At 43.5% G+C, this 13,783-nt stretch overlaps 1 protein-coding gene across 1 annotated transcript in view; it reads left to right on the top strand.

The window, feature by feature from the left end:
* Positions 1-13,783, top strand: part of LOC135522561 (POU domain, class 6, transcription factor 2-like) — a 119,959-nt gene that overhangs the window by 76,079 nt on the left and 30,097 nt on the right. The window contains exons 6-7 of the mRNA XM_064948940.1: positions 9,696-9,905; positions 13,256-13,409. Of these exons, the coding sequence (XP_064805012.1) occupies positions 9,696-9,905; positions 13,256-13,409 (364 nt within the window). The remainder of the gene's footprint in view (positions 1-9,695; positions 9,906-13,255; positions 13,410-13,783) is intronic.

The raw sequence follows: 13,783 nt of genomic DNA, 5'->3' as shown, positions 1-13,783 counted from the left end.
GAATGAAAGCCAAGTGGAAGATCACGTCCCACAATGGTGGTTACCGTTACAGTACATTACCATGCTGTTCAGTGCTACAATAAACACTTTTCACTAACTAAATACATGCAAACAGAACTCCAAAGACTGGACGGCCTCAATATTCCGTTTTCTTATGTAGCAATGTTGTTTGGGGGGGGTTATTTATTTATTTATCAGCCCCGTTCAGACATACTGTCATATGTTAAGCTTTTTGGCAATAAACAAAGCCCTTCTTCCTCTTATCCGCATGTGCCGGTCACCGTAAAATGCTGACCGTGTCATATTTACAGGGTGGCTGCAGAATTGTTCCATCAGTAGCCAGTGGCTTAAACGATGACGCTTGTCAGAGTGGGGCCCTATCTAATGAATCATCTTATTGCAGGTGCACACAGCACATATTCAAGAAAGATCATATGGACAATGTGCCCTTTCACGCCAGCCAGTTATTTACCTTAACCCCCATTTCATCCCTCTCTCGGTGCACTCCTCCCGCTATCCTGTTGATCGCTAACTTAAAACCACTGCCTGACGAATGCCTTAGACGTTGGCTCTCATAGTTTTATGATAAGACAGACCGTATTCCATGTTTGTTGTGTAGGAAGTCTGTAAGGCGTAAAAGTTGCGTACAGGGGAGTTTTTCTCAATATGCTCATAACTAAGCGATGCACATATTGCAGGCTACTTATAATTGTGTCAAAAATGTGTTTCTCAAGAGTGTATATGTTCTTCTTCTGATAAGCTGTAGACCACACTATCTACCTAGCTGTCTACATACCACCACAGTCCAATGCTGGCACTAAGACCGCACTCAATGAGCTGTATTCCGCCATAAACAAACAGGAAAACACTCATCCAGAGGCGGCACTCCAAGTGGCTGGGGACTTTAATGCAGGGAAACTTAAATCAGTTTTACATAATCTCTATCATCATGTTAAATGTGCAACCAGAGGGGAAAAAACTCTAGACCACCTTTACTCCACACACAGAGACCCGTACAAAGCTCTCCCTCACCCTCCATTTGGCAAATCTAACCATAATTCTATGCTCCTGATTCCTGCTTACAAGCAAATATTAAAGCAGGAAGCACCAGTGACTCGGCCTATAAAAAGATGGTGATGAAGCAGATGCTATGCTACAGGACTGTTTTGCTAGCACAGTCTGGAATATGTTCCAGGATTCTTTAGATGGCATTATGGAGTACACCACATCAGTCAATGGCTTCATCAATAAGTGCATCGATGACGTCCTCCCCACTGTGACTGTAAGTACATATCACAACCAGAAGCCATGGATTACAGGCAACATCCACACTGAGCTAAAGGGTAGAGATGCCGCTTTCAAGGGACGGGACTCTAACCCGGAAGCTTATAAGAAATCCCGCTATGCCCTCCAACGAACCATCAAACAGGCAAAGCTTCAATACAGAACTAAGATCGAATTGTACTACACCGGCTCCGACGCTCGTCGGATGTGGCAGGGCTTGCAAACTATTACAGACTACAAAGGGAAGCACAGTCAAGTACTGCCCAGTGACACGAGCCTACCAGACGAGCTAAATGACTTCTACTCTTTGCTCGCTTCGAGGCAAGTAACACTGAAAAATGCACGAGAGCATCAGCTGTTCCGAACGACTGTGTGATCACGCTCTCCGTAGCAGATGTGAGTAAGACCTTTAAACAGGTCAACATTCACAAGGCCGAGCATGCGCTGACCAACTGGCAAGTGTCTTCACTGACATTTTCAACCTCTCCCTGTCTGAGTCTGTAATACCAACATGTTTGAAGCAGACCACCATAGTCCCTGTGCTCAAGAACACTAAGGTAACCTGCCTAAATGACTACCAACCAGTAACACTCACGTCTGTAGCTTTGAAAGGCTGGTCATGGCTCACATCAACACCATTATCCCAGAAACCCTAGACCAATTCCCTTTGAATACCGCCCCAACAGATCCACAGATCATGCCATCTCTATTGCACACCACATTGCCCTTTCCCACCTGGACAAGAGGAACACCCATGTGAGAATGCTATTCATAGACTACAGCTGAGTGTTCAACACCATTGTGCCCTCAAAGCTTATCACTAAGCTAAGGACCCTGGGACTAAACACCTCCCTCTGCAACTGGATCCTGGACTTCCTGACGGGCCGCCCCCAGGTGGTAAGGGTAAGTAACAACACATCCCCCACTCTGATCCTCAACACGGGGACCCCTCAGGGGTGTGTGCTCAGTCCCCTCCTGTACTCCCTATTCACTCATGACTGCATGGCCAGGCACAACTCCATCAAGAGGCGACTCTGGGATGCTGGCCTTCTAGGCAGAGTTCCTCTGTCCAGTGTCTGTGTTCTTTTGCCCCTCTTAATCTTTTCTTTTTATTGTCCAGTCTGAGATGTGGCCTTTTCTTTGCAACTCTGCCGAGAATGCCAGAATCCAGGAGTCGCCTCTTCACTGTTGACGTTGAGACTGGTGTTTTGCGGGTACTATTTAATAATGAAGCAGCCAGTTGAGGACTTGTGATGCGTCTGTTTCTCAAACTAGACACTCTAATGTATTTGTCCTCTTCCTCAGTTGTGCACTTGGGCCTCCCACTCCTCTTTCTATTCTGGTCAGAGCCAGTTTGCACTGTTTTGTGAAGGGAGTATGTAACGATGTGCGGTGAGAGTCGAGAAGCAAGCACAGGGAGTGATTTTTTTTATTTCACCTTTATTTAACCAGGTAAGCTAGTTGCTCATTTGCAACTGCGACCTGGACAAGATAAAGCATAGCAGTGTGAACAGACAACACAGAGTTACACATGGAGTAAACAATTAACAAGTCAATAACACAGTAGAAAAAAGAGAGTCTATATACATTGTGTGCAAAAGGCATGAGGAGGTAGGCGAATAATTACAATTTTGCAGATTAACACTGGAGTGATAAATGATCAGATGGTCATGTACAGGTAGAGATATTGGTGTGCAAAAGAGCAGAAAAGTAAATAAATATAAACAGTATGGGGATGAGGTAAGTAAAATTAGGTGGGCTATTTACCGATAGACTATGTCAATTGTATTTGTAGACTTTTGACAATTGTATTTGTTTTTCCTGCTCAGATAGCAGATGTTTGAAGTTGGTGAGGGAGATAAAAGTCTCCAACTTCAGCGATTTTTGCAATTCGTTCCAGTCACAGGCAGCAGAGAACTGGAACGAAAGGCGGCCAAATGAGGTGTTGGCTTTAGAGATGATCCGTGAGATACACCTGCTGGAGCGCGTGCTATGGGTGGGTGTTGCCATCGTGACCAGTGAACTGATATAAGGCGGAGCTTTACCTAGCATGGACTTGTAGATGACCTGGAGCCAGTGGGTCTGGCGACGAATATGTAGCGAGGGCCAGCCGACTAGATACATACAGGTCGCAGTGGTGGGTGGTATAAGGTGCTTTAGTAACAAAACGGATGGCACTGTGATAAACTGCATCCAGTTTACTAGCGTTTAAGAGCAGTTGGAGGAGTGTTGTATGGCATTGAAGCTCGTTTGGAGGTTCGATAGCACAGTGTCCAAGGACGGGCCAGAAGTATACAGAATGGTGTCGTCTGCGTAGAGGTGGATCAGGGAATCGCCCGCAGCAAGAGCAACATCATTGATATATACAGAGAAAAGAGTCGGCCCGAGAATTGAACCCTGTGGCACCCCCATAGAAACTGCCAGAGGACCAGACAGCATGCCCTCCGATTTGACACACTGAACTCTGTCTGCAAAGCAGTCATCAGAAAAACCAAGGTTACTGAGTCTAATATAAGAATATGGTAAGAATATGGTGATTGACAAGAGTCGAAAGCCTTGGCAAGGTCAATGAAGACGGCTGCACAGTACTGTCTTTTATCGATGGCGGTTATGATATCGTTTAGTAACTTGAGCGTGGCTGAGATGCACCCGTGACCGGCTCGGAAACCAGATTGCACAGCGGAGAAGGTATGGTGGGATTCGAGATGGTCAGTGACCTGTTTGTTGACTTGGCTTTCGAAGACCTTAGATAGGCAGGGCAGGCTGGATATAGGTCTGTAACAGTTTGGGTCCAGGGTGTCTCCCCCTTTGAAGAGGGAGACATGAAACAGAAACAAGGAAGCAACAAAAGGGAGTGACATATATAGGGAAGGTAATCTGGGAAGTGATGGAGTCCAGGTGTCTGATGACACGCAGGTGCGCATAACGATGTTGACAGGTGTGCGCCATAATGAGCAGCCTGGTGACCTAGAGGCCGAAGAGGGAGCATACGTGACAGAGTAGTACACAGCGTTGTACGAGATCTTAATTTTTTGGGTAATTTCTCGCATGGAATAGCCTTCATTTCTCAGAACAAGAATAGACTGACTGAGTTTTCAAAAGAATGTTCTTTGTTTCTGGCCATTTTAAGCCTGTAATTGAACCCACAAATGCTGATGCTCCAGATACTCAACTAGTCTAAAGGACAGTTTTATTGCTTCTTTAAATCATAACTACAGTTTTTAGCTGTGCCAACATAATTGCAAAAGGGTTTCTAATGATAAATTATCCTTTTAAAATGAGTGATGGATGCTGACCAATGAGTGATGGTTGCTGGTAATGGGCCTCTGTACGCCTATGTAGATATTCAATAAAATAATCTGCCGTTTCCAGCTACCGTAGTCATTTGCAACATTAACAATGTCTACACTGTATTTCTGTTCAATTTTATGTTATTTCAATGGAGACAAAATGTGTTTTTCTTTAAAAAACAAGGACATTTCTAAGTGACCCCAAACTTTTGAACGATAGTGTACACATTACCTCAATTACCTCGACTAACCGGTGCCCCCGCACATTGACTCTGTACCAGTAGCCCCTGTATTTAGCCTCGCTATTGTTATTTTACTGCTGTTCTTTAATTATTTGTTACTTTATTTTGTACTTTTTTTAGGTATTTTTCTTAAAACTGCACTGTTGATTAAGGGTTTGTAAGTAAGCATTTCACTGTATTCGGCGCATGTGACAAATAAATTATGATTTCTTGGCATTTGCCCACGTGTAGTGTATACTGTAAACAGCATGCGTGAGTGATGCTAAACACGGCTAATGAGAAAGTATAGGTTTCCCTGGTCTGGAAATGCCCAGAGCGCCGGGGACAGATCGCCATGGAGATGGATTTGATGGGATGCTCTGTGCTTTTGTAATGTCACGGCGACTGACACTGGCTGACATAATAAGGTCACGGAGACGGTCAAAGCCCTGGGCGACAGTCCTTTGCTCCTACACCTTATTATTCAGAGCATTATTCAGTCTGAGCACTCTGAAACATGCACTACACTACTACTACTAACCCAGGATCCCCCCACCACACACGCACACACAAATGCGCGTGCACATGCACACATACCCCTCTGATACTGGAAACATTAGAGGTTAATGCATGCCTGCAACTTGACTGGAGGACCAACAAAACAGCGCCTCAGAAGCTGAATGCCCACCATAAAAGCAGCACTTGTGTCAGTCTGTAGAATCCCAAACAGACTTTGGCGTTTGTTTTGCTGGAAGAACGACAGAGGAACTAGAATCCCTCCAAAATGTGTGTGCTTGTTGAATATTGTGTTGTGGTTTAGCTAGGTTAGGCAGCAGTCGTTTTGCTAGGTTATGCAGCATTGTTACTGTGCTAAAAGCACAAGGATTTTGAACGAGGTATCCGAATGAAAATACCTGCCCTGCCTTCATTTGGAGTCCTTTCTTCTCCTATAGGTCTTTTAATCTGAATGAAGTATTTGACTTTTGAAGAGAGGTTAACACAGTAAGTGACCCTGTCATTAATGTCCAGTCGATTTCTTCCTCTTAGCTTATTGGAGTAGGTTTGGATTTGATCATGTGTCCACCTGATTACATTTGTCAATCTTTTTTCACTTTCCAAGGCTAGTCGACGAAGCCACTCTTCAGTCCCATCTGTTTGAATATGGCTGTGACAAAATAGTAAGAATTAATTTGATATCAATACACAGATTGCCTTGGGAAAGCATTACACCATTTTACTTTAGTTTACTCAGTATCTAATACAACGATTAAGGTCAAATATATTTTTTTAAATATCTTGAAATAAGATACATTTATTGTATTAAGCCATGTTTAGGTTTAAATAAGCAACATTATCTGCCAATGATGTTAGATAATTTAGCTTGGTGCATAAAAACAGTGAATTGTCACTCAATATAAGATATTTAGGCTTGCTTAGATTTCACTTTTTGCAGTGCAAGTTGAATATTGTTATTTACTGAATTGTTGTGGACATATACTGTATTTCCAGTTTACTATAGGATAAATACTGTAGTAAAAAACTGTAGTATGCAGTATACTATAATAATTACTGCAGTGTTTTTGCGTACTATAGTATTTACTGCAGTGTTTTTGCAGACATTACTGTAGTATTTACTACAGTGTTTTTATTTTTCTATCTTGGATATAGCAGTGGGAGCCTTCTCCTTGAGGAAACCTACTGGACATAATACTCAAAGAGCAAATTTTCCATAACCTGTAGGTAATTAGGACAGAGGTCTGAACGAATAACCTGTAGAGAACAAAATATATGGTCTACACTTGGTATGCAGGTTTCTCCCTTCTGGGTGGCACAAAATGGGATATAGGGGAGGGGGATTGGCAGGGTATTTGCAAATGAAATACTGTAGTATAATATAATATGCTAATTACTATAGTGTTTTAGCAGACTGTAGTGTTTTTGCGGAAACTACTGTAGTATTTACTGTAGTGTTTTTTGCGGTCTGAGGTATACTGTAGTATTTACTATAGTTTTCTTCAGTATACTACAAAATTCTATAGTAAGTACTACACATGATCGAGGGATACTACAGTGTGTAGAATATGCCTAAATAATGATATAGTAAGTACTGTAGTATTCTATTGTAAACTGTAGTATTTTGTTCATGTGGAATGGGTGCCTGGTCTTTGTGTTTCCTAGTGAAACCCCCATGAGCCTGGGCTGTTGGGCCCATCCATCCTCTTCACTGGGCTTTGATAAAGGCCAGAGCCCACAGGGCTGACTGCTGTTACTAATGCACACAATGCCAGGCAGGAACACACATGCTCTGTTAACCTGCAATGGGCACAACCACAGAGGGACTCCGCTGAAATACAAATACAAGTCAGTCCTCAGTGGTAGAGGAAACATATTCTGACATTGTCATTTTAACTTTTGAACCCCTGTTTTCACCTAACAGTGGGGCAAATAAAAGGCAGGTGAATAATACTTCAGGTGTCTGTATATTTTGTAATATGGTAGAATATTCACACTGTGTTAGGACCACAATCAAAATGGCTTTTCATCTGACTTTGTGATCTTATAAAGCAATTCACATTCTTTATCAAAGTGTTATGCTTGATGTATTTGAGCTGTAATGAGGTAAGTCAGGACTTCCAAACGTTTCCCAACCCGGGTCTCTATTCCAACATGGTTCTCTATTCCCAGCACGGAGATAGCAGGAGGGGAAAATGGCCAGAGATTTTGTCTGGCCACCATGGCTAACACCACAGATTGCCCTGGCCTGGCTGGATAGATGAGACAGCATTTCTGTGGAAACAAGAGAAGAGCAGGATAATCTTAATGAGTTCTGCTGAGAGAAGGGAGAGGGAGAGAGAGGGGAGGATGCGGGTCCTGACCGTTCCTGACACGCCACACTATCAGGAGTGGAAAAGAATACATGAGGAGGAAAAAGACAAAGGGAGGAAAGGTAAACATGAAGGATGCTGGTTGGACAAAGCTGACAATATTATTGTTTGTTAGAAGGTGCCACAACCTATGTGACTCTGTGTGTATAAAATGCCATAACTGGCTGTAGTCTGCCACCGAAGCATGTATTCTCCATTGACCTCTCCATGAATCTACAGGTTTCCATCAGAATTTACATGTTTTACATAATCAGTGTCACAATCAACTGCCTTGAGAAACGCCATCTGAGCACTGCCATAGATCATCCACGAGGTCTGAGGGAGAGAAGGAGATGTGGCGGTAGCGGTGCATCCGGGGCAAGAGCTAAACTGTCAGTTCCCTGCCCGTGCTATTACGCTAATCTCTTGTAGAATAACCACTTAATCCAACGAGGATGAATAATTGAGTGGAACAAGTCCTCCGCCACAGAGGCACGCGAAGCCAGATGTCGAGAGACATGAGCTTCAGGCGGCGCAATAAAATATGCTAAGTGGCAAGAGAGGAGAGCATTACAGGGGAATCGGCGGCGGCGACACAGAGCCCGGAGAGAGAGAGAAATTATCTGTCGGTTAACACGAAGCAACGTAAGCAAATGAGCCGTGGAGGGGATGAATTACAGATTGCCAGCCTACCTTTCTACCACTGATCCTTCCCCATTATGTCAAACAGAGAGGAGGGAGGGGGAGGGGGCAATAAAGCAGAAAGAGGCATGGCAGGGAGAATCAGATTAGCACTGGAAGCAGTAGTGAGATGCTGGACTACAGTATGGGGGGACCTGTTTACATTTTGCTGTGAAATTATATATAGTGGTAGGTGCACGTGTAATAATTTTTATGTCTGACCTACAGTATATATGAATATTTTGGTGATTTGTACATAATGCTTGAAGTAGGCAGCATGAGCTACCAAAACATTCATTGTGCTTGTGTCCATTTATTTTGGTCAAAATGTTTTGCCTTTGTTTTTTTACCGTAACAAAATACAACAATGCTAGCCCAAATCTTCCAGCCAGGTCCAAATGACAAGTTTGGTAAAATAATTGCAAGCCCGACCATGTTCACTCTCCTCTGGCATAATTAGGCTGGTCCTGTCAGTGGAGAGAACAGGCAGAGAGACTGAAACTCTGAAGCTGTCTGTCCAGGACCAGTCCACAGATTACATTAACCTTCATCATTGTGAAGAGGCGCTAAGTCCCCCCCTAAAGCGCTACTCTTGGCCGCACTCTGGCAGCTCTGAGAGCGAAAATGCTGCGGTGACACTCTGCCGCCCCCTTTGATCTGCACTTCCTGATTACAGCCATGGAGTAGAGAAGAGGAGAGCTGGGGATGAGAGGAGGAGAGGAGGGGATGAAGTACCCCAGGGACCCTGGGAGCTGAATTGGACATTTGGGGTGTGTGTGTGTGTTGGTGTGCATGCAAGCGCACTTGTGTGTGTGTGTTAAAGGGGAGGGTCTCTCAGTATTAGCAACCCCCCATAACAGAAACCGACAAATACACATATACACACATGAATCTTAGACACATGCCCCTCTCCTGGCCTGGTGATGGATAATACAGGCAGTGGTCTGCACCAGCACACACACAGGTACTCAGAGCTGACCTTTGCAGTGTGCTCCCAGCAGTGGGCTCTGCCTTCACTTGGTTTGGCCTATAAAACCTCCTCTATGACAGATGATCAGATAATCTGCCTGTGAGTTCCCTCACACACATGAACTCAACCATCAAGTGCTTGGGCTTTGATACTGCCATTCCAAACGTTTGTGCGTCCACTGACATACATGTATTGTCATACGCAATGCACAAGTATTTAATGGGGGAGTTCATATAGAATCTGAAAGGCGCTCTATACTTCTGTGCAGTAGATCAACAGTTGTACAACAGTTGTAACGATAATTGCCTTCCTACCCTTATCTATGTACTGTAGATCAATGGAATGACCCATCTGATTTCTTCTCCTCTCACCCCTCCTTTTTCAGATAATTGGAACGATCCCACTGATGCCCAACTCTGGGGGGCCCTCGAGCCAATCAGGGGGCGGAAACCCTGCGCTGCAGGTCCAGCCAATTACACCTCAGCTTCTGACCAACACCCAGGGCCAGATCATCGCCACGGTGATCGGCAATCAGATCCTGCCTGTCATCAACACCCAGGGAATCACGCTGTCACCAATCAAGCCTGGACAGCAGGTAATCACACACATGTACTGTATAGTACACACACACATGCACAGACACAAACACACACACACGAGTCACATCACATACAAGACACATGAAGATATATTCCTACTCACAGAAAATGCCAATTGAGTACATTCGAAGACCAAAAATCTGTGTAGATTTAGCTTTTTTCTGTTTCACTCGTGAGAAACAATACTAGTCAAGTCTGATGTTTTTTCAGCTATCAAGTCTTCTCCATCTTCTGTCTAAACACAACTTGAGAAGATTTCCTTCTCATAAACATAACCCCCAACTGTAGCATTTCATTGCTCCCAGTGTTTGGAAGTGGTTGCTTTCGATTAAACCAGTCTCTTGACTAGGGCAGTAAAGATTACAGAAGTGTGACAGAAAGAAAGAGTGATATATCAAAATTTGTCAGGCCTTTGAAAATATACTCTTTTCTTAGGAGCTAATAAGCAGCACGATGGTGCATCCTCACAAAGGTGTGTGTTTGTGTGTGTGTGAAGCAGCTGTCAGGGAACCTCTCAAACTCCCTCTCTGGCAGTCTGCAGAGCCCCTGCAGAGCCAAACGAAAAACAACACTTTTCATCACCCCACTTAAAACTCAAACACTACCTCACTCTGTTTTTTGTTCTCTCACTACCCGCTATATTTCTCTCCCTCATCCTCCCCACTTATTTGTGACCTTACCTGTGACCTGAGCATGTGATAATTCTCCTTAATCACACATTTAAAAGGAGAATTGTGTGTCTTTAGCTATCGTAACAATACAACACCAGACTGATCCTCTAAAAGAGGCTCTCCTAGAACATGCAAAGAAGAACATGAGTTCTATGGTGCTATATGTTTGACAGTGAACTCAAACCCCACCTAGTGCTGAATTGTTATGTACAACGTAAATGTTCTTCCTTCTTTTGGACTTGTAAATGCATGGTAGGCGTCAGATGCACACTTACCAAAGAAAACAAAGAAATGTCCAAGCTTTAAGTCTACCTACTATGGACCAGGCCCTCGGCCATAAATAAGGAAGATAAAAACAAATGAAACATGCTATGTAAACGGGTTAGGGCAGTAGGCGTGTCTTCACGGAACACTAGATCACACTCGTGAACGAATGAATGCATTTGTGATAATGTTTATGTGTTTTGGTCCTCTCTTCAAAGCCAGCGACTGTTCCACGGGTATAATTTACGGTTGTCAGCTCCGGCAGTGCCGAATATTTCAAGTGAAGCTAGATAATTCTCACTGCCTGTCAACCGTCTTGACAGTATGTGCATCGCTGTTGACATCCACTACCATTCCAAACAAACACATGCCGATGGGGAAGGAATTAATAGCGAGGGAGAGTATTGAGAAAGCCAACCTAGTTTACGGAGGAGACAGCTTTCACTTTAGAGTGAAGACGTATCAGCTTGATCTTGTAAGAGCAATTCATGTGCGCACCAAACATGAGAATACATCGTTTTCTTACAGCCGGAGTGCATTGCCTGTAAATCATACATTATCTTTGATACGTGAGCCGCGGTGTCCATGGTTCTTTTCCTGCGCGGACTTGCCTTTATTAGCAATTCCCTTGTGTGATGACTGGAGAAAACACCCTATAATTGTCATAACGTTTTTTCCCACACTCCTGTATGGCAGGCAGGGGATGGTAGCGCTATTCACTTTTTGGACCCGTTCTAAAATGGACCTAGGCTTTCCAACCCGAACCCGATATGGATACATTATTATTTATTTATTTATATATAGACACTCGTTCCGAACGAACCCGAGGACAACTAGACCCGTTCCATATAGACCTGGTCAGATCCGAGTGCGGGAAGCAGAAGAAAATATGTATTTTTAAGCTACTTTATTGACCGGAGTTGATAAAGTGAGAGGAGGGAGACAGAGGTGCTGCTCTAGCAGGCGGGGAGGGACCCTACTGTGAGCGAGTGACACTGGGAGCGTTGAGGGAGAGACAAGAGACAGCATCCAAGCCGACTGGCGACTATAGTAGACTAAAATATGCCATGTCTAGGTTATTTAGCCTCAAATATGACTGCATCAAACTGGGAGAAGCTAGTTAACGTTAGCTACCGTAGCTAGGCTAATTGAAGTTGCAGTGCATGTGCTTTCTCATCCTAGTTACAAATGACAACTCCGTTCAAAATATTAAGTAGCAGCCTAGCGTTACCTGTTGACTCTTGGTCGTTGCAGTCTATCCGTCTCCTTTAACTTTTAATTTAATCTTCCATTGATTAGATATCTACTAACAATTGCTGTTTCGATGATTTATGATTGGCCAAAAACAACAACAATCTATACGCTACACACTCCACTCTCATGAAAAGCATGAGCAGCAGCATAAAGGATACAATTTCTCTCTCTCTACTGCAGCAGTCGCGTCCGGATATGTACGGGCCCTCCCGGACAAGTCAATTAAAATTACACATACCCGGGCCGAGACCATTGACAGTCATATCAGATTCAACCCAGACCCATGACATTATTCAGAATTCTGGATTCGGATCTGCTCGAGTCCCGGCTCGGGTCTCGGGTATTCGGGTACAGGTGGATCCACGAAGATCTCTAGGGGACGTTTATGCTCATGGAGAGCGGAAGAGATAGAGAAATAGAAAACAGCTGAGCCACCATTCATCTCCTATTAAAACCCAGTGTCTCTTTTTTACTAATCTAACTGTCTGTTTCAATTGTAATCTAGCTCTGAATAGTTTTCATGAAGGGCCGCAGTGGCTTGTGGGTCTGGATACCCACATCCACAACCCCCCCACCTTGCAAGCAAAACATTTTAACGGCACCCCTCATGACAGTGAAGAGAAGGGCGTAGAGAAAATGTTGTCGTTTTAAAGCAAGTTTGCTGCAATTCTACACATTTTGCGATGGGGCGGAGAGAAGATTTTGCAATTGTCTAGCATGTTTCATGAAATTCAACACATTTTGACATGGGGCAGAGAGAAGGTTTTGCAATTTTATATCTAATTTCATGCAATTCTACACATTTTGCCCCTAGGGTAGAAGCAAATGTTTTCCGTTTTTAATATGATTACTGATGATCGATGGGCTCCACCCAGGTCTGTAATTTGACTATGCTCACTACAAGTTTAGATAGCTGGCCACTAGACTAATTTACCAATCCCCCCCCAAAAAAAAATAATCAGACATGAGCTAATTAAGTGACTGCAGATGCACAACCAAATTTTGAAATTGCACCGTATATTCTATTATTCTGAGTTCCTAAAAATTATTGTGAAGATAACTTGTTGTGCTATTAAGGTGTAATATTATAGTGGTTGTATTGTTGTTTTAAGTGAATATATTCAGTCAATATTTAATTTCTGTGTGTGTGTCTTCAGCTGCCTCAGGCTCAGCAGGTCCAGACAGGCCCAGTGTCGTCTCAGCCCAACCTGCTCCACATGCCCCTCAGCCAGAGTCCTCTCCGCCAGGTCTCTTCCTCCTCATCATCGTCCTCTTCCTCCTCCGCTCTCAGTGTGGGTCAGCTGGTCAGCAGTGAGTACCCGGCGACACCCCCACGCGCAAACACACACACAAACACACATGCACACATAGTAAAATAACATACAAGCATACAGATAAACCTACATTGTCAGAGAATTACATTTTGTAATTGACCACAGTCTTTGGTATGGTGAACCTTCTATTTCAAGAGCGCTGGCTTTCTGTTTGTCCAAAAACATTAGATTTTTCGGTAACCCTTCATTTTATAGCCTCTTAATTACTATGTATTTACATAGTAACAAAAACAATATACATAGTAACAATTTAGCCTTAAACAACCAAATAAGTATTACATTCATACTTATTAAGTAATAATATAAGTAAGTACAGGTAAGTAAGAAGTTTAAGTAAGAACCAGCGTATTG

This window comes from Oncorhynchus masou, chromosome 30, assembly GCF_036934945.1.
Source record: "Oncorhynchus masou masou isolate Uvic2021 chromosome 30, UVic_Omas_1.1, whole genome shotgun sequence".
NCBI lineage: Eukaryota > Metazoa > Chordata > Actinopteri > Salmoniformes > Salmonidae > Oncorhynchus > Oncorhynchus masou.
The sequence above is the reverse complement of the archived record's forward strand: the minus strand, read 5'-3'. Positions and strand labels throughout refer to the sequence as shown.